We start from the raw sequence: 22,679 nt of genomic DNA, 5'->3' as shown, positions 1-22,679 counted from the left end.
CTATGAGATGGTCATCAATTCAAACACATATCTTTTCTCTCTTTTGTCCAATTCATATTGCGACTTACACTTCCTTTTACCCCTTATAAATGTTCATCACTCAGCTTTTTTGTAAATAAAACACATTCTTCGCCCTTTCTCCACATCACGATAGGTATCTTTTCCGGGACCTGTCCTCGTGCACGCGCCAACCGAACATACCAGTCCTGAATCACTCCATTCGAGTACTTGGTATTCGAGCATGGTGTAAGATAATGAACATTCGGCAACCTGGTCACAGCGTGCTCTACTTGTGTCTTGGCTTTTCTGTACCCTGTATTTCTATCCTCCATAAAGACCCGGTACGTAAAATAACGATGCAGTTGAAACGTTGACGGCTCTGTCCCTTGTTCTTTCTCCAATTGGTAGTACTCTGAAGCATTCTCAACATCCACGTCTTTGTGCGGCTTTTTGTGATTCAATTTGGACCCAATCTCTTCTCCAATGCTTTCCTTTCCTTCCACACTACCAGAAGGATTAACATGGATAGAGTCATTTGGCGCTCTAACTTGCACTTTCCCATGAAAATCAGTTTGCACATCCCGTATAAGTATACCCAGCACTCGATCAGGGAAGCAAGTCGTAATCTCTGCATAAATGTCTAAATCTTGTTCTCCATTATCACCAATTAACAGTAGCTTTCGATCACCAAGATTTCGTATGGTATGCAAGAGCGCCTCACGTTTGCGCTGGGCCGCAGGTTCGACCAGGTTTTGTATAACACTGCTGAAATGTCGCAGCTGTATTGAGGCAATGAGCGGTATATTGCTAGTATCAAAGAATTCAGAAATCATAGGCCAAAGCTGCCAAGGAGAGTTGCTTACAAAATGTATAGTAGCTCCTAAATTTGTCATAACACGGAACCAGTCAGAAACGCCCTCTATGTATTGTTCACTCAAAGGTGCTAATAGTGTGTTTTCAGCTACCTTCTTTGAGCCTTCCACTACCCTAGTATTTTTCACTGTGTCATCTATATCAGAAATGATGGAAACACCCGTGCGACCCAAAACAGGAACCTCACTCAACACAGCGCGAGCTTGCCCATCTGTTGATGAAGGACCAATGGCGACTGCTTCTACTGAAAATTTGTTATTCCTGGTTTTAAAATGCGGAATAATCTCCTTCAATATAAAGTATCCATTTTGATCAGTGATTACTTGAAATTCTGCCACGCAATGTTCCTTAAAACTGTCATCTGTAGAGTAGATTTTTATTAAAACAGTCTCATTCTTGATCGGACGGCTTAGTAAGTTTGCCGACCGAGTGATGAAATTGTGTTCACACCTCTTCAGTCCTATAGACGCGATGTAATTGCTCATTGTGGAAGGACTCATAAATCTTTGAACAAAGTTGGATAAACTATAACTAGACCGAATCGAGGTGTTGGATTGACTCGGGGACACAGTATTCGAATCTTGTTTATGGTATTTCAAATTGGGTTCACTTCGCGAATGACCATTCGTTTCTAATCCTTCCACGGGTTCATTTGTACTTTCCATACAAGGCGTAGTATCTACGAATGTCATCGTTTCTTCCTGAAAGCTCATGTTCGGCTCTATAGAATCCTGAGGCGGAAGCCCTACATAACGACGAAGAAAACTGAACATTACTCGATCTTTTCGACTAAACGGTCTTGCTTTAGGGTCCTCTCGAACCCATCCTTGAACATGAACTGCTATTTGAGTAGGCTCTCCTTGAAACCCATTCCCCGAGGAGCTGATGAAGCATTGAGGAAATAAAGTTAACAAAATGGAGGACGAGACCTCTCGAGGAAGCTCTTCACTCTTTATGAAGAGTCGTTTTAAAGAGCGATACATGAATAAACCAACTTACGCTAGCTTCATCAAGACCTAGAGTTCGCTCAAACATTCGACCTCACAAACTCCAATACGGAGTGTACGTAAACATTCGATATACGGTAAACAAAGTCTTCAATGGGCGATTGGAAGGACCCAATATATATGCTGTTTTCTCATCTTTTGTTCATTTATATTTAATAAAATTATACGACTACGTCTCAACTGAAACTTTACATAGTATAAGATAAAATTGGAAATGAAACACTAGCGTCAATTTATCAAATAGGTAATAACTAACCTTGCCATACAAACGGTTTTTTCTTCTATTATAACAATGCAAGTAAACGTAGTACGCTTTGAACAACAAAGAGATTAACAGCCTTTATGTAATTATACAAGAACACACAGTGGATGATAAACAGAAACGAACGAACACCGTCAATGAATTGAACGATCAAAGAAAGAAAGAAAACTACAAAAAAAAAGAAAAACACCTCTTTACATCGAACAAGCAAACACCTAATCTTCTAAGTGCTCTTGGATGTCAGCATCGTTGTCATCGTCAACATACGCATCTAAAGGAGACTTGTCTTGATTTTTAAAGTATTCATTTCTTTGCTTGCGAATACGTCTGCGAGCCGAATAGCCCCAGCGGAATTCAGCATCGGGATTCTCCTTTTCATCCTCATCATCAGTATCGAACTCGCCATGGAACTTGGCTGTTTTCCCGTGTGTTAATTCAGAGTCAATATTGGCACCTTGTTCTTCCGCTTTCTTGTGGCCCTTCTCCTGAAGCTTGGCTCCAATTTTCATCAAATATGGCCGTAATAGAAGATACCCACAAATGTAGATGCAGATACGAATCCAATCCCTTATTGTGTAGGATCGTAAATAACCACTAACATCAATATTCATGTTTTATCCAAATTAAGGGAACCTGTGTAGAATTGAGACTTTTTAGAAGTTGGAATTATCCACAGCTAAAATCACTCCCTCCGTACTTATTTCTACCGGCTTCTCCGGACTTGCTAGTAAGAACCACAATATGATATAACGAGCCTACCTTGCAATATGCAATAAAATAAACAAACAGAAGTAATTAAAATCTGGAAATAAAAATGAAAGGGTATCCATAAAAATAATAGAAAGTCATAAAAATTACAAAAAATGATAATGCACAGCCGAACTATCTAAAGTTCCCAACTTTCCTCTTTTACCATATTTTCATTGGAATCGTTTAAGGCATCGAATTTCCTTTGTAAGGAAAGACTTCGCTCACCATCTGTTGGATGGAATGAATCACCTAAAGAATGGGGACTAAACTGAATTGTTTTTGGAGGTGACATTCCATTTGGCATAAGACTATCGTTGCTTTCATGTTCGAATTCTGAAAACATAGACAAAGCCGATTTTGATGCTTTTTCTCCAGGCGTTGAAATCGTTTCCATTTTCATGGCAATTGGGGAAGGAGACATTAACGGAGAAGAATCAATGTCCATGTCTTCGTATTTCTTCCTTTCGTGGGGAGTTACTTGGACGTGCCAGTTTGTATCCAGTACTCTATGCAATAGAGCACTACGTCCAGTGTGCTGAGGATTGGCAGTATTGATCTTTCTAGCTGGTGTTTGCAAGCGTGCAGGTATCGGCGTTAGCGATGCATTTTCCAATGAGAGATTTTCAAAGGTTGTGTCTTTCTTAGGAGTAGACTGAGTAACTTGTTCATCCTTGACTTCTTTTGGTTCAAACGCCTCTTGTCTAAAAGAAGAAGGAACGTTTTGGTAAAACATCTCTGTGGTATCCTCGTTTTCCTCAATTTTGGGATCCGTACTGCTCATATATTTTAAATCAGAGGGAACAAAGTCTTCTTTTTGCTTCTCTTGCCCTTGAACTGGTTCTTCAACTCCAGAAAGAGAGACACTTGCGCTTGCTTCAAAGAATTGCTTCCAAAACTATTTGCATTAGCAACTTCCACGTAAATCAACCAGACACTTTATATCTTTATCATACACACCTTTGATGACTCCCATATATTATTGCAGCTTTTTGCGTAGTTCTCGACGACTGGAAGAATCCGAGTTGACACTGTTCGATTGCATTTCGCGAAATTGGCATCAATTTCGTATAATGCCAATGTAATAGATTGTTCCAATCTTTCTAATCTAAAAAACCATTCTCAGTTAGAATATATTCCTTTTTTCTTTCTTTATACCTTTCCAGTTGACTCATGGACTAAGCATTTACGAAATGATTTTTCTTTCACTTCACTGCTACGGATAAGTCTAGTACAGATTGAAGAACCGAAATGAAATGAAGCGAAAGAAAAGAAAAGAAATAGCTATAGATTCTTAAAAAAAAAATCAATGAAGAATTTAATCATTTATTTATATCTGTGTGTTCTACGTCACATAACAAAGTCTCATATGTGAATGTGTTTCTATAGAGTTGCTTTGTTTTGCTTTTCCATATCTGTTTTATTGAATGTTATATTGGTTTTATTTACGAATTTGATTTTTGGCTCGACAATGTTTATTTTGTTCACAGTTTATTGTTGTTGCGCTATTTAAGAAAGATGTAAACAACCATTATACCTGTCTTCTGCCAGTACCTAAAGGGATTAAAAAGATGAAGAATGGATTGGAGATTGGCAAATCCTTTAGCAATGATGAATTGCACCTGAATGGCGGAAGCCACAATCGACTAAACACTGCATCCTCAGATGGTGCTAGTACCGCTGTTCACGACAGACCTTCAAGTCGCAATCTAGGACTATCCTTCTCCAATACCAATCTTAGTACTGTTCCCCCAAAGTCTGCCTCCACGGATGCAAGATTGAGTCCATCATTCTCCAATACTAACCTCAGTACTATTCCCCCAAAGTCTGCTTCTACGGACGCAGGATTGAGTCAAACTACTGAGGGTAATTCATCGATCTTTTCCAGAGGGGCCAGTAAGATATATCAAGCTCTTCAGTTTAGTACAAGCAGTTCTTTACCTTTGACTGTTGAAACTAACTCAACTGGCTCTTTTAATGAACCAATCGATGACCCAGTGTACGTACCTGTCCTTAAACAAATTGGAGGTTTTGATGAAATCAGGGACAACCTGGTGCTAACAGATCCCAATGTTGATGTCAAAGATTATGATGTGAAATTCATGTACCTTCTCAGGAAGTATCTATTAGATGGCCCTGATTGTGGTTTCGTTTTTCAACATGAAAAGCAGATGCCCGATGGACCAAGAGTTGCATCAGCAAAGGCCCATGCTGCTTTATCAGAAAAGCTATCAGCTTCTACGCCAAATTCAAGTTTTTCTGATTTCCGCAGCTCTCAGGCATCTGTCCGTGAAGGCTCTTCCGTTGGACCTACTGCTGAAAGTGTCAAATCGGCGTCGACTAATCAAAACACCAAGTCTTTAAGTCATTCTGTTCAGGTGCAGGAAACGAACGATCGTCTACGAGCGGTATCTCAGCTAGAGGCCATACGCGAGGAAACCTCAGCTTCAGTGATGAGAACTGAAGACTCTAGTCTGTTTTTGACCGATTCTGAAACTCCGGATTATCATTTAGGTAATGAATCGAAACGCAAAGAGATTCTCGATTCATATGCTGAACTTGGAAAAAACAATGACATGATTGCTGGACATACTCTTAAAAATACTTATTATTTCGTATTTACGGATGATAGTCTTCTTCCTTTAGAAAGGTTTGAATACACACCTAAAGAACTTGCTTTATTTAATATTCAACAAAAGGCTTACCGTTGGACATTTCGAAAAACACAAGAAGAACGATTAGTTCACTGGGAGCAGATGCCTTTCAAGGTTGAAGATATTCAAAATATCCCTTTCATTGTTGAAGACAGTACAATCGAACAAAATAAACCGGACAGGCCTAACTCTATTCGAGAAATTGCTTATATGGAAACTCGATTTATTGCTTTAATCTTTCCAAACGAATTGCAGAAAAGGAATTTTGAGATTCATCGTACAATAGCAAGGGCAAGAGATTTCCAATCGCCCAAAGGTAGGGAAGATGAAATTGCGTATAAGACCGAATTGAAACAAAATCCTTCTAAATTTCTTTATGATCTGGATCTTATGGAGAGTCTACCTTCGAGTCAAAGGCGTGCCCTTTGGGTTGAACTCGCTGACTTTTCGTCAAAACAAGAAACTGATCCCTTATTGTCTCTCTGGAAACGGCAAGTGATTAATTGTCGAATTGGACATCCCAAACTTCACACGGTCCCTATTTCGGCCTTCTTTTGCGTTGAAAACCAACCACGTTTAGTTGGTGTGAAAACGGCTACTGCTACTTCTTTTTTCTACATTGATAGAGATTTTACAATATATGATTCAAAAACACAGGCTCTTTTGAGAAGTGCTCCATCTCGGTCTGCTCAAAACTGGCTCCTTATAATTCAACACTTGGAGTTTCTTGGCAGATCTTTTCCTCATCTGATTCACCTTGACAAGTATTACGGTTTTCTTGACTATCAAATGGACTACTTCAAAACTTATACGGAAAACAATTTGGTGCAACCCGTCAAAAGTACCTCAAATCTCCAAGAAATGATTATGCAGCAAGTTTGAGTGTCTATGCATTCAAGTTTTCGCCTTACATTCACGGCTTTAAAATACGAAAGCTGAAAGTCTGAATGCCAAAGCGTTAGAAATTTACGATTGTTTAACCTATATAGATAACAAAATACGTTAGGTTTTTAAGAATTAATGTTGATAATTTCTTTTTCTCTTATATGAATCCAGCAAAATGGAGGTGTATTCAATCAGCATAATAATCGCTAAAAGTACTTGTTTCAATTTAACGTTTTGCTTTATGATTTCTCTATGAAGCGCTCAAGTCATAGTTGTAAATAAACATTTGGGTTGTTTACAGACTTTGTTGTCATGGGAACAGAAATTATTTAAATATTAGGGTAGGTGTAAACAAACAAATATCTGTGAACCAAAGTGAGGTATGGATATGAATGGAGGAACATGTATGACCACACAAAGTTATGAACCAGAATTAAAGGAAAAATATGGAAACCCCGAACCTCCTTCCTCTGGTGTTCTATTAACCACGCAGGTGTTTAATCCGTTTGATCCAAATTTTAAGTACAACCGGAGGGGTTCAAGAGAAAAAGAACATGCTGAAAATGATTCATTACCTAACGATATGCAAGACTTACTCGTCTCGTCAGCTATTAAAGATGCAAGCCATTTCGAATGCTTGAACGGTAAAGAGGTTGAAGAGATTAAGAAGAAGATCAAGGTAATGCGAGGAAATTTGGATATATCAGTAAAAAAACTCGCAGTGGAAGCAAAGATTCGTGAAGCTGCCAAAAATTTGATGCTTGCGCAAACCAAGGAGAAAAAAGGTAAACATAAACAAAGTACCATCGAGCATTACGAACAGTGTTCTAGAAAGGTACGAGAACTCTCATCAAAAATATGGGTAATTGAGCGAAAGCTATCAGAGCTTTATTTTTTTTTGCTTAAGCATATGGTTGCTGTTTGCATTCGTGAAATCAAGAAACAGCCGAAAAACGGTGAACAACCAAACGCTTCAAATGCGGTATCCGAGAAACGTGAGGATGATGATAAAAAACTAGAGGAAGAAGAGGAAGAAGTAATGAATCATGAAGAAATACAACAACTTGTGGAACGTATGGAATGGATGCTCGAGACGGTGCATTCCATGGGTTCATTTGTGCACGAACCTTCCGTAGTGAATGTCGTTGACATGACTAGTGGAGAGAAATTATTAGAACAAGTTAGACATCTTGAAATTCTACTAAAAGGAATGCGCGAAAAAAAAATTGAGGAGGAAGCCGATGCGAAAGATATTGCTCCTCGTTCTATACTGAGTTTTTGGAAAGCATTGAGCCGTTTGTTCCAACAGGAGATTGAACAAAAGGACTTGCAAATAGACCCCTATGATTTAGAACACGTGCAAATGCATTTGAAACCCAGCTTTGACGTTGAGTCTTTTGCTGTCTTGCTGAATTGTTTGTTTACCAAATATCAAAGAGTTAAGCAACTTCATAGTACTAACCAAGAACTTTTGGATATTACTAAACAAGACAACATTAAAAAAATTAATGAACTTGGAAAAGTTGTTGATGCTCAAAATGAGCAGGTTCAGTTTCTTCAGACAGAACTCCGAAAAGTTGGACATACTACCGAGGATGTTTCAAACTCGAATGTTGTTCCTGGGTCTGTTCCTGAATCCAACGGGTCCAACAATCTATTGAGGGATGAGGAGAAGCAAACTTCGTCCTTTGAGGTCATCCAAAACCTCCATTCCCAATGCTCATTACTGTATGGCGAGAAATATGAATTACAACAGAACACATTATTACTTGAGTCCAGAATAGCCGAGCTAGAAAACGAAAAGAAAACGAACAAGCTTCTGGAGAAAGATCTCCTTGCTCAAATTTCCCAGCTACGGTTAGACTATGAGCAGCAGAAAGAGTCTAATGAGTTCACAAAGAAGTTAGTAAATAGTCTACGTGATGAACGAACCGCCATGCAAGCAGAACTTAGTGTTGTTAAAGCAATGAATTCTCAAGCAGGAACATCCACGGAGCCTTTTGAAGGGGAAACACAAAAACATTTGGATGTTTTAAGAAGAGAAAACGAGCTGTTACATTCTCGTATAAATACTTTGGAGTTAGAGAAAGAACAGCATGAGCGAAACCGGGATACTGTAAATGATCTTACTCTCAGACAACTTCAGGTAGAAGAAATGTTCGCAAACTTGGATTCTGATAAGAAGATGGACCTTGGACTTTTTGACTTTCGAGCTGAACAGAACGGAGCTGAGAAGGCAAATAAAGTTGATGAGGTAGATACTGGATTTGTTTCAGTATCTGAATCACCTAATAAAGAAGGGATGAATGAAAATGATTCTCCGCATCCTTTAAATGGGGAAACGGAAAATCGAGCATCTATAAATCAACAACTGCCAAATGACAAAATCGATCATGAAGAAGAAATTGATGCTCTACCTGCTTCAGAAAATCACCTAGAATCAAACGCTGCAACCAACACAGAATAAGTTTCATCCACGGAAGATAACTTAAACCACTTTTTTGTCGTATTATACATTGCGAGTCTTTCTAAGCTTTTTTTTTTTTTTTGAACTTATTTCTTTATGTTTAGGAAGTCCTTTAAAAGTCAGTCAGTTGCAAACAAGCATTCCTTTGGTCAATGTGCATCAGCAAATATGCTTTGCACAAAAATACTCATCTGAAAAGACTGATTGATTATTTTCTTTTATTTTTTTTCCTCATCTCATCTCATTTCATTCATTTTCTTTTTCTTGGCAACTGCAATGATCAAACACTCATTCTCATTTAGCATTTAATACACTTTACGCTCTTTTTAATTTTGATTCTTTGCATTCAATATTCCATGGTAGTAAAAACTATGTGAATATTTAAATAAAATTCTTTTGCATAATTCAATCTTCCTTTTCTTTTTATTTAGAAAACATAGAAGAAAAGTCTTGATTCTACTGCAGTACCAGACGAAAATACTTGCTTATTATATAACATTGTGGTCTTTTTGATAATGTTAAAAGATTTATTTCAGCATTCTTTATGTATATACTACTAATAGTATTTTTTTCTTTCCTTTTTTTTTTCCTGTTCAATTAAGCCTAACATTAAAGCAATGGGAAATACAAAAAAAGATTAGCTTTCTGTAGTTTTTTCTGCCAAAAACAATCAGTTGATACTTAAATTCCTTCTTTCTGAAATTGGACAAAGAATGATGGGTATGGAATTACTCCGACTTGGAAGCGTTAGATGCAATCTTCTCACGACGGGAGCTTTCTGCTAAAATTCGATCATAAATGGAACGTTGTTGCATTAATTTTGGAGACCAGTCAGAACCTTTGTAACCCAACTGAGGAATATCCTCGTTACGAATGACCGAACCGATGGACATGAAGAAACCAAAAGTAGCGGCAGAAGTAAGCATATACTGACCTAAGGTTCTTAAAAAGCCGCGAGGACCAGGTCCATATCGCAATACGGCCATGCCACCGAAAAGGAAACCAATACCAAGTCCAGCAGCCGATCCCATTATAGCTCCCATCTTAACTACAAGACTCCATTAGAAAATACTCATTATATATTTGACTTACGCTTATCGGTAGTAGAAGGTTGAACAGCTTGCATTTTTGTAATTTAGTATCGGGTGGTACCTTTTTTGAGATATGGCGGTTTCCTTGTTTCAGGCGAAGGGTTGGTAAGTAACCCTCGAGAAAGCATGGTGAATAGTAAATCTAATTTAGACTACAAAAGCTGTAAAATGAGTATTCTATTCTTGACGATATATATATATATTACTTTATTTTATAACACAGGATCTATGAATGTTCTGGCTAAATACAATGGATTTTATGCTTTTCCCACTCGAACTTCAATAGTCGGCTAGCCCGTTTTATTATAAATTTACTGTTATGATGTTATTTGCAAAAGTGAAGAAAATTATTCAAACTTACAATTCGAACAGTTTATTTTCCTAACAACCTATGAGAGAAGGGAATTTGATTTTGTATACCAAAATCGAACATGAATAAACAAGGGAATCAATAATCAAAAGATTGGTATAAAGAAAGTGAGATATTAACGTGGTCTTTTATATGTTTCATGAGTGAATTCTTTCATGTTAAACTCAAGGAAGAAGGAATGTTGTAACCTTCAATCTTACGAAATTACTCCTTACAAATAGCCCTCATCGGACAACTTGGAAAGAACGGTAAAAGTGACTTCAGAGACACTTTCATCGTGGCCAACGTTGACTTGAACCCAGTTGGCTGGAATTTGGATGGACTTGTCAGCCTCGGCCAAAGAAACAACTACAGCGGCACCGGCACGTTGAAGTTCTTGGGCAAAAGAAAAAGTAGTAGCGTCTAAACGGGGAATAGAGCTTACGTGGCGACGACCATCTTCATTGAGTGCAGAAACCAAAGCACTAGGGACGAGCTTATCTGCGGTAGCAGGGACGGCCAAAACGAAACCTTGGGCAAACTTTGGGGGATAAGATTGACGCAAAATCGATACGACTTGAGGATAAGAGAACCACTCAGGAATGTGAGCACCTGTAAGAAGACGACGACGAAGTTCGGTACCGCTAATGTTGAGAGTACGAGTACCGGCTTCAACTTGGTCAACAGGCTTGTAAATATCCTCCTCAGGCAAGTAGGTCATCATTTGGAAAGGAACAATACTAATTCCAATTTCATGGGAGTATTGCTCAACCAAGTATTGAGCGTCATAGGGGCCATAAAAGTCTTGGCCTTGGCTGTTCTTTCCAGGACCAGCATGATCACGGCCAATAATGAAATGACTAGCACCATAGTTTTTACGAATGATGGCATGCCATAAGGCCTCACGAGGACCAGCCATACGCATAGCCAAGGGAAGAAGGGAAAGCTTAGCAGATCCCTTGGGATAACGTTGGAGAATGGCTTCATAAACGCGAACACGGGTAAAGTGATCAATGTCACCTGGCTTGGTCATACCCACAACAGGATGAATCAACACACGGGCAGAGTGTTGCTTAGCAGCACGTACTGTAAGTTCACGGTGGGCACGGTGCATAGGGTTACGAGTTTGGAAGGCAACGACACGCTTCCAGTTGTTACGCTCAAACTCAGAACGGAGTTCTGAAGGCGTATAACGGTAGGCAACAAAGTCAAAGTGGCGGATGGGGTTAACGGCTTGAAGCTTACCACCAAGGTAAACATCACCTGCAGTACCGAATAAGTATTCTACAGCAGGGTGGGCACGGTCATTAGCTCCGAAAACCTTTTCAGCCTCAACAACCTTGTCAGGCACGTACTTGTCGTCAACGGTGAGAATGGCCAAGATTGTCTGTTCGTCTCTAGGATCCAAAAGAGAGACGCGGTCTGAGGTCTTGATGGATTCGGCTACCTTTTCACTAACATCCAAGGTAACGGGAATGGGGAATACGGCACCAGACTTCAAGCGCAAGTTATGAACGACACTTTGGTAATCCTCTTGAGTCATAAATCCCTCCAAAGGACTGAAGCCGCCATTTAAAATTAGTTCAAGATCACAGAATTGACGTTCCGACAACACGATCTTTGGCAAAGATGCTGCTTCTTTGTTGAGTTGTTCGCGTAGAGGAGCGTCTCTAGCAAAGAGATCCTTCATAACAACTTGACTCATGGTAATGCTGGTTTCTTTTCAAAAGTGGTATAGACAAAAAAGTAATTCGTATCTTTGCAGGCTATGCTCCAGTGGAAGGAATTTTACTATTGCAAAGAGGAGGTTAAAGGAAACCAATTCTCAAAAATAGCTAACCGCTGAAATTAAATCTTTTCCCTACCCATTGAAATCTGTCGGAATACGATTAGCTCATTTTGCAAATGAATAGTCACAATGTCGTGATTTCTCTTAATTTCGCTTTACGGAATCTTATTCTAACTTTATTTCCATGAAGCGACAATTCTTATATTTTACTAAGAGTAACGTTTCCTTGAAAAATTAACTATTGCTTTCTATTAATGTTTCGTTTTACTTTTTTTCATTGAATTCATTTCGAATTCCTTCCAAAGTCTTCTTCAACCCGACTTTTGGTGAACGGACGATTCTTTGGAGCAAGAGTCTCATCTGATAAGAGTGTAAGCTGTTTTTTATCTTTCTTAACTTCGATACATTATTGAATATATAAAAAAATAATCAAAGGATTCTGTTGAGAATGAATCTCGTTTCATTTTCTTTTAAGATTCTATCTCGTAACCCACGAGTAGGCCTGCAATGTAATTCTTTAAATATCTTCTTCCGATAAGTACTACTACCTACGACCGAAGAATTCGCCTTTAATCATTCCTTTTAAATATAAGCATACACTTTTAATAATAGCATATGCGTATATATATTTAATGGTATGCGTTGGAACACTTTATATAAGCACCTAATGCTTATAGTAATATATATACGAATATAGACATGCATGTAAAACGAGCTTTAATTTACGTAGGTTTGTTGCTCACTAAACAAGTCAACGAGGCGAAATAATGATTCAACATTATTGTGGCACTAGGTTCGAATCGTATTAAACGCATCCTATTCTCTTATGCAATTGACATCGCAAAGTTGCAACTTTTTTTTTTCTGTCTTTACCCACTTTCCCCATTATCTTCCACCTTACCCTCTTTTCGTATCCCTTACAAAGAACACACAGCGCTTATATATTTTGTTCAACTTTTTTTAAAAAAAGATAACTTAAACTGCTCAAGATGCCACCTAAAAAAGCAGCTGAAGGAAAAGGAAAAGCCCAGGGAAAGAACAAGGCCCAGGAGCCTAAACCAAAAAAAGATCCTATGAAAAAGGCCGCTGATGCCACTTTTGGTCTAAAAAACAAAAACAAATCTACCAAAGTGCAAACCAAGATTAGACAAATCGAACAAAATGCTGGTAGCACCAACAGTAAAGAGGCTAAGCGTCAAGAGGTTATGCGTAAGCGCCGTGAAGAAGAAAAGAAAGCTTCTGAACAGGCAAAGGCAGAAGTTTCCGCCTTGTTCAATGCTCTACCCAACAAGCATAATAACCAGCAATTTATTACGCGCAAAGAAGAAGTTAAGGAATCGCAAAAGATCGACTACTACACCGATGTGCGTGATCGACAAACCGATTTGCCTCCTGAAAAACGTCCTTGGACAAATACCGACATTGTTTGCAAGTTCTTTTTGGAAGCTTGCGAACAAGGCAAATATGGCTGGCTTTGGCAATGTCCTAATGGCAACATGGCTTGTATTTACAAGCATTCTTTGCCCCATGGCTACGTTTTAGCCCGTGACAAGAAGAAGATTGACAACGACAAGGAGGAGATTAGCTTGGAAGCCTTTATTGAGATTGAGCGTTATCGCTTAGGTCCAAACCTTACTCGTGTCACTGAAGAAAACTTCAAGCAATGGTGTGACAGGCGTCAAGACCGTTTGAACAAAGAATCTGAAGAACGTCGCAAGAACCGTCCTACCGGTAGAGGTAACATCACTGGTCGTGAATTCTTTGAACGTAATGGTAGTAAGGTGAAGGATGTAGGTGATGCTGAGAATGAAGAGAACTGGGACTTCTCAGCCCTCCGTCGTGAAACAGAGGCTTTGCGAGACTCTCAAGAAAATAATGCTGCTACTGCTTAGACATTTTATAAACTCTAATTTTTTTTAAGTTTTGATATAATTATCTAAAAATTAAAAAAAATTGATTGTTGCGGTGTTTTAGAATGAGCCTATTTCGCAGGTGTTTTATTTATCTTTTTTCTCTCCCCTTTTGTACTATAAGAAGCGAAAGAAAAAAGAATGGGTTCATTCGTTTTTTGTTTTATTGTTAATATTCTATGGTTTATAAGGAGTGTTGATGTTAATTGGTTGTCTATGTTGTTTGGATTGGCTTTTTTATTGGGTATCCTGACTGGAGATTTCATTTAGTGAAGATAGAGGGCAACTTGTTTTTCACAAATAAAGCTATGGAAAAGTTGGATAGCTTAAGAAAAAAGTCGACAGGAGGTGATTTTGTTATATGTTTGAAACAAGAATAGTATAACAAGTTTGCCTCTTGGTAGTTTATGCTTCGGCGTTATAATGAATGTATTGGAAAATAAAATATTCTTGCAAGCTGTAATAACTTGTTCATCGGTTTTGCTCCTAACCTGTTTTGCGTCGATCGTATGCATAGTAGGTACAGACAGGAATTTCCAAGTTTACGAATTAAGTATGTTTCTGTTCATATAGGTGAAGCGAACAGTCTTTTTGTCTACTTGCACTTGTAAAGATTTGTAAGCTTATTCATGTTTGATAAATTTTGTTATTGTCTTTTTCATTGCCTTTTCAATTTTATAGCTATGTAAAGCAACTTTCACCAATCATACATGCATTACTGTAAATAGCGAATATCCTGTATCTCGTTATTTAATGCGATGAAAGGGAGCGTGCTGTGTTTTGGCTTGGCATCTGTTGATTCATAAAGATTTCTATGGAATTTGGCCGTTCGTTTCGAAAACATTGGTTAAAGTAGATACACGCTGTATATAAAAATATCAAGAGACTAAAATATATACGTTAAATAAAATAGATGTATAAATTCTGCAGGTTACATAACTAGTGCTACCTATAAATTTCAGAATGATGGTAAGTTGACCTTAACCATACACTGAAAATCAAGATGTCCAACGTTTTCTTCGACATTATTGCTAACGGCCAACCCTTGGGACGTATTGTCTTCAAGTTGTTCGACGACGTTGTCCCCAAGACCGCCGCCAACTTCCGTACTCTTTGCACTGGTGAAAAGGGCTTTGGCTACGCTGGATCCACTTTCCACCGTGTCATTCCCCAATTTATGCTCCAAGGTGGTGACTTCACTCGCGGAAACGGTACCGGTGGTAAGTCCATCTATGGTGAAAAGTTCCCTGATGAGAACTTCTCTTTGAAGCACAACAAGCCCGGTTTGTTGTCCATGGCTAACGCTGGTCCTAACACCAACGGATCCCAATTCTTCATTACCACCGTTGTTACTCCTTGGTTGGACGGTAGACACGTCGTTTTCGGTGAAGTCACTAGCGGTATGGATGTCGTTAAGAAGGTTGAAAGCTTGGGTTCTAACTCTGGTGCCACCCGTGCTCGCATTGTCATTGACAAGTGTGGTACTGTTTAATTTCCTTTCTGTTTATATGACGATTATGAGCGAAAAGAAAATAGTACATGATTTGCTAAACAAAAGTTGCAACCCTATTTTTTTGACTAGTCGTAAATCACTAAGTATGAGCGTAAAGTAGTAGCGCATAAATCTATTTTATTCTATATACCAAATCATTTTGAAAAGCATTTTCAAATTAAATACAATTATATAATTCGTAAAACATACAAAAGTGTGCGTGTTCTTACAGTAGTAACAGGGTAAGGCAAGGAATGGTACTAGATACTCTTCTATGTTGAAATAACGGGTTTAGATTTTAATGGCAAGTCTTTCTTTCGTGTGAGAAAAACGTTCTTTTCTTAAAGACTTGTCAAAAGCGTAGCGACACGACACTGAATTGAGTTCAGCAATAAATTGCCAAACTGGCTTTCTTGATCTACAAGTTTTTCTCCCATCTCCAATTGGTAATGCTTCCTTTTTCGGTTGCATATTTGGGATTTCTTTCGAGTAGTTTGAATCTCACGTTCCATGTTTTGCAAAATCTCTTCCAATGAGTCAATGTGATTTTTCCAGGCACTTTCTCCATGTTTTTTAAGCAATTCCAAATTGTCTTCCCGTGATCTTAGGTATTCCAAAGCTATCGCCGATTGCATTAGGCTTCCTGGATTTCCTGGAGCTTGTAAATTGATGTAACGATTTATATTAATCGACTGTAGTTTTTCTCCTCTACCGGCTGCTTGAACAGCATTTTGCATTCGCTCAGAGATTTTAAACGGCGTAGTAAACTCATCAAGAGAAGGATTAGGAAGCTTTGTTCCACCGGACCTTACTACTTCTTCTTCTACAAGCTTCATTGCGACTGCACGATCCTGTTCTTGGTACCCTTTTTCATAATCTAAATCATATTAGAAAAAACCATATATTAATAACTTTAACATACAAGGAAGTGCATCTAAAAATGGATGCGCCTGCATTTTATCAAGAAAACCTGGTTTCAATTGGTAAGGGAATGTAAAAGGTTTTACAAGGTGTTTACGCTTTGAGAAGACAAAGACGATATATAAAGAATTGGATGAAAAGAATTGGTTTTTATATGATTTAAATAATAAAATAAAAATTACACTACTTTAAGGAAGAATAATTGGATTCCATGAGGGTTTGCTAACAAAATCCTCATTCCATGTAGTCATCCATGCTACGTCTTGGAAATCCATTTGGAAGTCCATACAACCAGCATTTTCGCTAATACGATCTAGTTTTGTACTCATAAATATTGGTGAAATGTTCCGTTCCAAGCAGTAGCGCAATAGGAGCTGCGATGGTGTCCTCTTGTATTTGGCTGCCAAACTCAAGAGACGAACATCGTCAAGACGTTGTCCGGTAGTAAGAGGAGAAAATGCCATGACAGTAATTCCTTTCTTAAAACAGTATTCCTGTATTTCTATCTTGGTATTGAACGCCGACAACTCGATCTGGTTTACCGCCGGGAGAGGAAGTTGTGAAACACCAATTTCTTCTAAATGGTGAATGTTATAGTTGGAAACACCGATTTTTCGAACAATTCCTTGTTTCTTCAATTCAAGGAGCGCTCGCCAAGATTCCAGACGTCGCTCAGGCCATTTGGGAGAATGTATTAAAACTAAATCCAAAAATGGCCGGTCTACACGCCGTAAAGATTGAAGAGTTGCTTTCCATGTTCGTTCAAATCCTTGCATGGAGTCAGGAATCTTTGTTACTAATGTAATATCATCTCGGGTTACGTCCGGGTTGCTTTTACAAAAGTCTTGAATCGCACATTCACAATCTCGTTCATTACGATAACTTATTGCACTGTCAATTAACCTTATTCCCAATGACAGTGCCTTATATACTTGTTGATAGCAATCCTTTAGTTGATAAACTCCAAAACCAAGTTGGCTATGGGTATCAAATGTGCTTTTGCTCGGGTTCATAGCAAATGCTAAATTTTGCGACCTTCGATGCAAAAATTTTGTTTACAAGGTTACTATTTAAGCTTTGAGGATAAGAAATAAAATAAGAAAATATAGTTCATTAATTATATAACACTAAGTATCTATTCAAACGTAAGATAACTGGGCCATACTAATTCATCTTCGATAATTCTTTTTACTTTCTGTGATACATAACGCTCCACCTTAGCAACGTTTTTTAAAAGCTGTCGATTTGATTCTCCAATAACACTTTCAATTTTGAGATATTTAATTACGCTTGAAGCATTCTCTTCCGTACCGTGAGCCAAAGTGTCGACGAAGCAAAGGTTGATACGAGACCCCATTTTCGCTAACACAGCGATTGCGTCAATGGAAATTTCTTTGAATACTAGTTGAAATGGAAGACTAACAAATTCGGAATTAGGGTAGTTGATAGATATACTTGCTTCCAAACTTAAACTAGCATTCCCGTCGTATTGAACATGGACTGTCACTTGAAAGTCGTCCGAACGGTTTCGTTCTTCACGATTTTTTGAAGCTGGTATAGGACGTTCCTCCCTAAGGGGACTTGTAAGTCCGCTAGCTGATATAATCCCAGGTGTGCTAATTGCTGGATGAAAATAAGCAAGCCTTGGAAACCTGTACTCGGCGCCGTATGGAGGTAAGTCAGAAGTCGAGGTCGGAAAAGTCGTTCTCAAAGATGTATCACCTTCTAATTCATCATTCACCTGATCCAATATTTCATCTTCGTAGAACTGAGGATCGGGATCTCCTATATCCTCAATATTTATTTCAGGTGGTATGTCTCCGAAATGAAATCCGGTAACCTTTAGGTTTTTGATGTAGCTTGGTAGATCTAGCTTTGAAACTCGATCTTCTAGTATATGAAAGAGCCTTTCTTCTAACTCTGAATCAAGCTTAGACCATTCAAATTCAATAGACATTAGATCGTTAAGTTACCGAGATTACTTTCAATTGAGACTAAGCTTCATTTGAAATTCCCTAGTCTTGTTAAATTTAGAAAATATAAACGAGCTGTTAACAAGTTATACCCAAAGAGAATGAAATGTCAATAAAGGAGGTTATAAGGTAAATGGTTCGTGTCATCGGATACAGAACGTTATCGTGAGTCTGGTTTCTGAGTTTGTGTTTCTTCCTTTTTCAATGCGTATATTATGCTTAAGTCTTCTTAATTAATCATTTCGTATAATCTAGCTTATCATACAGATATTGCAAGTAAATCTCACACTTCTCATATAGACAATCTTTGATTTATAAAATTGAAGAGAACGAATTCTTCCTGTACAAAACTATCAAGGAATCTTAATTGCAACGTTCAGTGTATTTACTTGGATTTCGTGGTAGCTTAAAGTATCCCTCTCCCAACATATTCTCAAACCATAGTTTAATAACAGCCTTTTCCGTAGGAAACGCGTTAGTATTAAACTTTATAAAAATTTAATTTAATTTAATTTTCGTGTAGTTACATCTCTTTTGCTACGAAGGAAATTCGTGAAACCACGCGTCAAAGATATATTTAGAGCCAAATACAAGGAACAAGGCTCATTACAAACACATATAACAATGGAAAAGGGTGAAGATAATACGGAATTAGGAATTGAGGCTGATGTGAACTTGACAGGTTCAGCATTGATCGATAACAATAGTAAACAATCAGAGGAGGCCCAGAATATCAATACTGAACTTCCTCCCACACCTTCACGAGATGATCCTGAACTTAAGCCGACTACTCCAAATATCTCTCAGGATAATAGTGATTTACCATCGTTATCAGACATGGAGAAACACAATCCAAATGCCCCATTAAACCCTCCTAATCCAAGGAAACGAGCTAGGGAAGCAAAATCTGTTTTACTAAAGCCGTTCAAGAGCCCTCTTAAATATCCCGCGACACCGAAATCAACTCCTGGAACTTCAAAAGTAAGTAATTATACATCCGATGAGTTGAAATCGTCTGATGAAGTTTCATCTGATCCCGTCTCATCACCTTCCCGCCCTCCTCCAAGAGTAATTAAACGAGCAAAAAAGACTTTTCGCTCCCCAGTATCTTCTGGTAGTAAAGTACAAAGTGATCCTGAAGTTGCGCGTCTTCTATCAGAGCGTCTAATACTCGAAAAGGATGTACGCAACCTTCAGGAACAATTAACAACGGCTGAAACCGCGAAAAAAGTGGAATCTAAAAATGAAGATAAAGATTTGGAGGCTTTAGTATATAAGTGGAGGGGTGTGGCCCAAAGAGCAGCACAGGTTCTGTATCAACCTATGGCAGAGCGTATCCGTTTAGCTGGTGGAGTTATGCAAAAATATACTATTCAAGAAGGTGAGGATGCAGGACAAATAGAAGAAAAACGCACTGAGTTTACAATGGGAATGTTTTTACATCAATTTGGCGTGCCTTTTGATTTAATTGCTTACGACGAAGAATTGGAGGATTGGAAGAATTGAAAGATAACCAACCTTGTATATAAAGTTTTATGATCTTCATGATTGTCTGTTAATTTTCGAAAAAGATAACTTATTCCAAAGTTACTTTAGATCCCAGCAAGTACAAAGATTAGTCTCGTACATGAATACTTCTTTCTGTTATATATATTATTTATTTTAAATATTAATAAATTATGTTATTAAAAAAAGGGTCTATAACGAACGATGGCTTGTATCCAAAATAGTATTATAGGAATTTCTAAACTAAAATCATGTAAAATATATTCATCGTATATGTATCAGGAAGAAAAACAACAGGAGTAAACGAAAATAAATCCAATATACAATTAGTACGTTATTTAACCGTTAACTGCATCATTTGAAGAAGCTAGCTAGCATGTTCACTTTGGATTTGATTACCTAAGTGTATTTGACTCCTCCTTGATTGTTGATGTCGCTTCATTAGAACATAACCAACGATAACCACAAGTAATGTTACAGACAATGTCTCAATAAACTTTCTATCCAACGTGTTCATGTCAGCCAATATGGTTTCTGAGGCACTTGTGCTTGAAGGTACCTCTGATGCTGTTTCCGTATTCGAAGATTCTAACCCTTCTACGTGCGAAGGGATGCTTTCTAGAAATGAGGTGTCAAGTAGGTTATTACTCGTTTTATTTCGTACAAAACTTGAACTTAAAAACAAAATAACTTTTTGAGTACTCTTTAAAACTCCCAGGATAATTGACCGTGTAGCATAATATATCACGGAAAACTTGGAATCGGGATGACTTAGCTTCATTCGTAGTCTAGCCAGAAGGATAGCTAGAAAACCTCTATGGCTTATTTCTAATGAGATGTCGTAATTTTTTTTGGCCATTTCAAAGTCTCTTGGGATCCCACGTCCGTACTCATGCATTTCCCCTAGGCGCCAGTAGGCTAACGAAGAACCACCTGTTGTAGCAGCCTGAGTATATAAAGTAAAAGCTAAGCCAAAATCTGTTGGTGTTCCTATCCCGAATTGATAAAAGTCAGCAACCTTTATTAATGAATCATGGTGATGCCTCACGGCAGCTCGAGAATAATAGGTCAATGCTATTTGTGCCTCGCGATACGTAGTATTAGTATAAGGAAAAATAGCGTTTTTTAAATATGATTTAGAAGGGTCAACGTTTTTTCCTGCTAATACTTGTGACATAACGCTTCCCAGCTCAGCAGAAATTCGGGTAAAAAAATACTTCACCTTTGCATCCATAGACAACGTCCGAAAATCGAAATACATCTGCAATGTTCGACCGATAAAGTGTTTGTGAAATGCGATCGCTTTTTCTTGATTACTATCCGAGTAAAGGTAAGCAAGATATAAAGCTGCTTCTAAATTGGATCCTTCAAATGCATGAAGAAAATAATCAAGGGCCTCCTCGATTTTGTTCTGTGAAATAGCTATTTTCCCTGCAATTGTGTACGCAATCGGATCTCCCTGTGCTATAGCTTCACGTAACAATTGCTTGGCTTGTGATTCATCCATAGCAACTTGATAATTCATAAAATACAGATATGCAAGGGCTGATCGAGAAGAGGAATGATTCAAAGATTTTCCAAACTCGAACCAATTGAACGCAGCGGCTGGATTACGATTTCCGAGATCGCCATGTAATTCCATACATCCGAGATTAAACGCAGTGTTGGCGATACTGTCCACATTCTCCATAGCATGTCTAGGGAAGCCATTCTTGTTTTCTTCTTTTATCTGTACTATCGCTTTTTCAGAAACTTCAGATATTCCTGGATATGCAAGCCGAAGAGCAGACAAATAATGCTTCATTGCTAAAGCAGGTTTCCTTGCTTTGCCTAGTTGACCACGGTGGTACACAGCTGCTAAATTAAGATAGGCAGTAATGTTATTTCCATTCACTGCAAAATCGTTCAAGAATTCTAGCATATCATCTCTTATATTTAGAATGCTAGAATCCGAAGATTGTCGTCCATTAAGATCGTACACATCAACAGGGTAATCATTCGCCATATCTCTAGCAAAATGAGTTAATGGCTGCACTAGTGAAGTTACCTGCTCTGAAACTTGTCGGTAATAGCTTAATCCTTTATCTAATTGTTTGGTAGTCCCAATTCCTGTCGTATACCGATATCCAAGAGCAAGCAATGCATAAGTATAATTTTGTTTTGCAGATAATTCTAAGTATAGCCTTGATAATGCTTCATCTTGTGGTAGCTGAATGATTAAATTGTCATCAGGACCCATTGCATATAGCATTCCCACTAAAAATTGAGACTTCGAGTCACCCGCAATAGCATCGTACATTAGTCCCTTAGGATCATTCCTAAATTTTTCTGTGGCATTTGTGACCAATTCTAACAGCGGAATGATATCGTCTCTAAATCCAGATGAATCGGCTCCTGTTGAATCTGCTGAAATAGCTTTCTTATCGACTAGGTCATATGGGAATGTTGACCCTTCACCAAGCACACATTTTAGAGTAAAACACGAAAAATAAATTAAAATTATGAATAATAGCATAGGCTATTTCTTATAAATCTAAGCTAATGTAAGCTGCTGCAGTAAAAACGTTCATCATCAAGGTTTGGGTGCATGGCGAAACAGGTGACGATGTTACTTTGTAAATAAACAGAGTAAAATAATTAATGAATATTTTTATTCGCTGATAGATTGCAACTGTGTTATTTGACTTCCAGTTGTTAATGCTTATTGATAAATAGGAAACTTCTGATTTGATGCTTCACTAAGTTTCAATATA

The 22,679-nt window shown here is 38.0% G+C and overlaps 14 protein-coding genes across 14 annotated transcripts; 5 read left to right on the top strand and 9 right to left on the bottom strand.

Annotated features, from left to right (window-relative positions):
* Positions 1–83: 83 nt before the first annotated feature.
* On the bottom strand, positions 84–1,908 carry SOCG_00018 (actin cortical patch protein; the record flags this gene model as incomplete). Its single annotated transcript, XM_013162438.1, has 2 exons — positions 84–1,823; positions 1,873–1,908. 2 exons carry the CDS (start codon positions 1,906–1,908, stop codon positions 84–86), a joined length of 1,776 nt encoding a protein of 591 aa, XP_013017892.1.
* A 112-nt stretch (positions 1,909–2,020) lies between these two features.
* On the bottom strand, positions 2,021–2,809 carry SOCG_00017 (trafficking protein Pga2). The gene has a single exon (XM_013162437.1). It carries the CDS (start codon positions 2,751–2,753, stop codon positions 2,358–2,360), a length of 396 nt encoding a protein of 131 aa, XP_013017891.1. The 5' UTR covers positions 2,754–2,809; the 3' UTR covers positions 2,021–2,357.
* A 48-nt stretch (positions 2,810–2,857) lies between these two features.
* Positions 2,858–6,601, top strand: SOCG_00015 (uncharacterized protein). Its single transcript, XM_013162435.1, has one exon. It carries the CDS (start codon positions 4,461–4,463, stop codon positions 6,423–6,425), a length of 1,965 nt encoding a protein of 654 aa, XP_013017889.1. The 5' UTR covers positions 2,858–4,460; the 3' UTR covers positions 6,426–6,601.
* On the bottom strand, positions 3,029–4,064 carry SOCG_00016 (DASH complex subunit Ask1; the record flags this gene model as incomplete). The annotated part of the gene is made up of 3 exons (XM_013162436.1): positions 3,029–3,787; positions 3,850–3,997; positions 4,048–4,064. The coding sequence occupies 3 exons, from the start codon at positions 4,062–4,064 to the stop codon at positions 3,029–3,031; spliced, it is 924 nt and encodes a 307-aa protein (XP_013017890.1).
* Positions 6,602–6,798: 197 nt separating the features above from the next.
* On the top strand, positions 6,799–13,018 carry SOCG_00014 (uncharacterized protein). Its single transcript, XM_013162434.1, has one exon. The coding sequence runs from the start codon at positions 6,811–6,813 to the stop codon at positions 8,893–8,895; it is 2,085 nt and encodes a 694-aa protein (XP_013017888.1). The 5' UTR covers positions 6,799–6,810; the 3' UTR covers positions 8,896–13,018.
* Positions 9,366–10,302, bottom strand: SOCG_00013 (membrane protein Mgr2). Its single transcript, XM_013162433.1, has 2 exons — positions 9,988–10,302; positions 9,366–9,943 (listed from the first exon to the last, which is right to left on the bottom strand). Exons 1-2 carry the CDS (start codon positions 10,019–10,021, stop codon positions 9,624–9,626), a joined length of 354 nt encoding a protein of 117 aa, XP_013017887.1. The 5' UTR covers positions 10,022–10,302; the 3' UTR covers positions 9,366–9,623.
* On the bottom strand, positions 10,257–12,183 carry SOCG_00012 (sulfate adenylyltransferase). The gene has a single exon (XM_013162432.1). The coding sequence runs from the start codon at positions 12,038–12,040 to the stop codon at positions 10,568–10,570; it is 1,473 nt and encodes a 490-aa protein (XP_013017886.1). The 5' UTR covers positions 12,041–12,183; the 3' UTR covers positions 10,257–10,567.
* On the top strand, positions 12,955–14,524 carry SOCG_00011 (mRNA export protein Mep33). Its single transcript, XM_013162431.1, has one exon. The coding sequence runs from the start codon at positions 13,114–13,116 to the stop codon at positions 14,014–14,016; it is 903 nt and encodes a 300-aa protein (XP_013017885.1). The 5' UTR covers positions 12,955–13,113; the 3' UTR covers positions 14,017–14,524.
* Positions 14,525–14,931: 407 nt separating this feature from the next.
* Positions 14,932–15,691, top strand: SOCG_00010 (cyclophilin family peptidyl-prolyl cis-trans isomerase Cyp2). The gene has a single exon (XM_013162430.1). The coding sequence runs from the start codon at positions 15,038–15,040 to the stop codon at positions 15,524–15,526; it is 489 nt and encodes a 162-aa protein (XP_013017884.1). The 5' UTR covers positions 14,932–15,037; the 3' UTR covers positions 15,527–15,691.
* On the bottom strand, positions 15,559–16,539 carry SOCG_00009 (splicing factor Cwf7). The gene is made up of 2 exons (XM_013162429.1): positions 16,449–16,539; positions 15,559–16,403 (listed from the first exon to the last, which is right to left on the bottom strand). The coding sequence occupies exons 1-2, from the start codon at positions 16,480–16,482 to the stop codon at positions 15,868–15,870; spliced, it is 570 nt and encodes a 189-aa protein (XP_013017883.1). The 5' UTR covers positions 16,483–16,539; the 3' UTR covers positions 15,559–15,867.
* Positions 16,540–16,635: 96 nt separating this feature from the next.
* SOCG_00008 (xylose and arabinose reductase) lies at positions 16,636–17,460 on the bottom strand (the record flags this gene model as incomplete). Its single annotated transcript, XM_013162428.1, has 1 exon — positions 16,636–17,460. The coding sequence occupies one exon, from the start codon at positions 17,458–17,460 to the stop codon at positions 16,636–16,638; it is 825 nt and encodes a 274-aa protein (XP_013017882.1).
* Positions 17,461–17,538: 78 nt separating this feature from the next.
* SOCG_00007 (Mdm10/Mdm12/Mmm1 complex subunit Mdm12) lies at positions 17,539–18,585 on the bottom strand. The gene has a single exon (XM_013162427.1). It carries the CDS (start codon positions 18,402–18,404, stop codon positions 17,583–17,585), a length of 822 nt encoding a protein of 273 aa, XP_013017881.1. The 5' UTR covers positions 18,405–18,585; the 3' UTR covers positions 17,539–17,582.
* A 459-nt stretch (positions 18,586–19,044) lies between these two features.
* Positions 19,045–19,926, top strand: SOCG_00006 (swi five-dependent recombination repair protein Sfr1; the record flags this gene model as incomplete). The annotated part of the gene is made up of 1 exon (XM_013162426.1): positions 19,045–19,926. One exon carries the CDS (start codon positions 19,045–19,047, stop codon positions 19,924–19,926), a length of 882 nt encoding a protein of 293 aa, XP_013017880.1.
* A 135-nt stretch (positions 19,927–20,061) lies between these two features.
* SOCG_00005 (HRD ubiquitin ligase complex subunit) lies at positions 20,062–22,475 on the bottom strand. The gene has a single exon (XM_013162425.1). It carries the CDS (start codon positions 22,439–22,441, stop codon positions 20,294–20,296), a length of 2,148 nt encoding a protein of 715 aa, XP_013017879.1. The 5' UTR covers positions 22,442–22,475; the 3' UTR covers positions 20,062–20,293.
* Between the last annotated feature and the right edge of the window lie 204 nt (positions 22,476–22,679).

This window comes from Schizosaccharomyces octosporus, assembly GCF_000150505.1.
Source record: "Schizosaccharomyces octosporus yFS286 unplaced genomic scaffold supercont6.2, whole genome shotgun sequence".
Classification (NCBI taxonomy): Eukaryota; Fungi; Ascomycota; class Schizosaccharomycetes; order Schizosaccharomycetales; family Schizosaccharomycetaceae; genus Schizosaccharomyces; species Schizosaccharomyces octosporus.
This window is presented reverse-complemented; position numbering and strand designations above follow the sequence as displayed.

Coding starts and splice junctions, on each gene's coding strand:
- SOCG_00017 (XM_013162437.1), bottom strand. CDS start 2,753: ATGAATATTGATGTTAGTGGTTATTTACGATCCTACACAATAAGGGAT.
- SOCG_00015 (XM_013162435.1), top strand. CDS start 4,461: ATGAAGAATGGATTGGAGATTGGCAAATCCTTTAGCAATGATGAATTG.
- SOCG_00014 (XM_013162434.1), top strand. CDS start 6,811: ATGGATATGAATGGAGGAACATGTATGACCACACAAAGTTATGAACCA.
- SOCG_00013 (XM_013162433.1), bottom strand. CDS start 10,021: ATGCAAGCTGTTCAACCTTCTACTACCGATAAGC. Junction 9,944..9,987: donor ACCTTCTACTACCGATAAGC/GTAAGTCAAATA, acceptor GGAGTCTTGTAG/TTAAGATGGGAGCTATAATG.
- SOCG_00012 (XM_013162432.1), bottom strand. CDS start 12,040: ATGAGTCAAGTTGTTATGAAGGATCTCTTTGCTAGAGACGCTCCTCTA.
- SOCG_00011 (XM_013162431.1), top strand. CDS start 13,114: ATGCCACCTAAAAAAGCAGCTGAAGGAAAAGGAAAAGCCCAGGGAAAG.
- SOCG_00010 (XM_013162430.1), top strand. CDS start 15,038: ATGTCCAACGTTTTCTTCGACATTATTGCTAACGGCCAACCCTTGGGA.
- SOCG_00009 (XM_013162429.1), bottom strand. CDS start 16,482: ATGCAGGCGCATCCATTTTTAGATGCACTTCCTT. Junction 16,404..16,448: donor ATTTTTAGATGCACTTCCTT/GTATGTTAAAGT, acceptor AATATGATTTAG/ATTATGAAAAAGGGTACCAA.
- SOCG_00007 (XM_013162427.1), bottom strand. CDS start 18,404: ATGTCTATTGAATTTGAATGGTCTAAGCTTGATTCAGAGTTAGAAGAA.
- SOCG_00005 (XM_013162425.1), bottom strand. CDS start 22,441: ATGCTATTATTCATAATTTTAATTTATTTTTCGTGTTTTACTCTAAAA.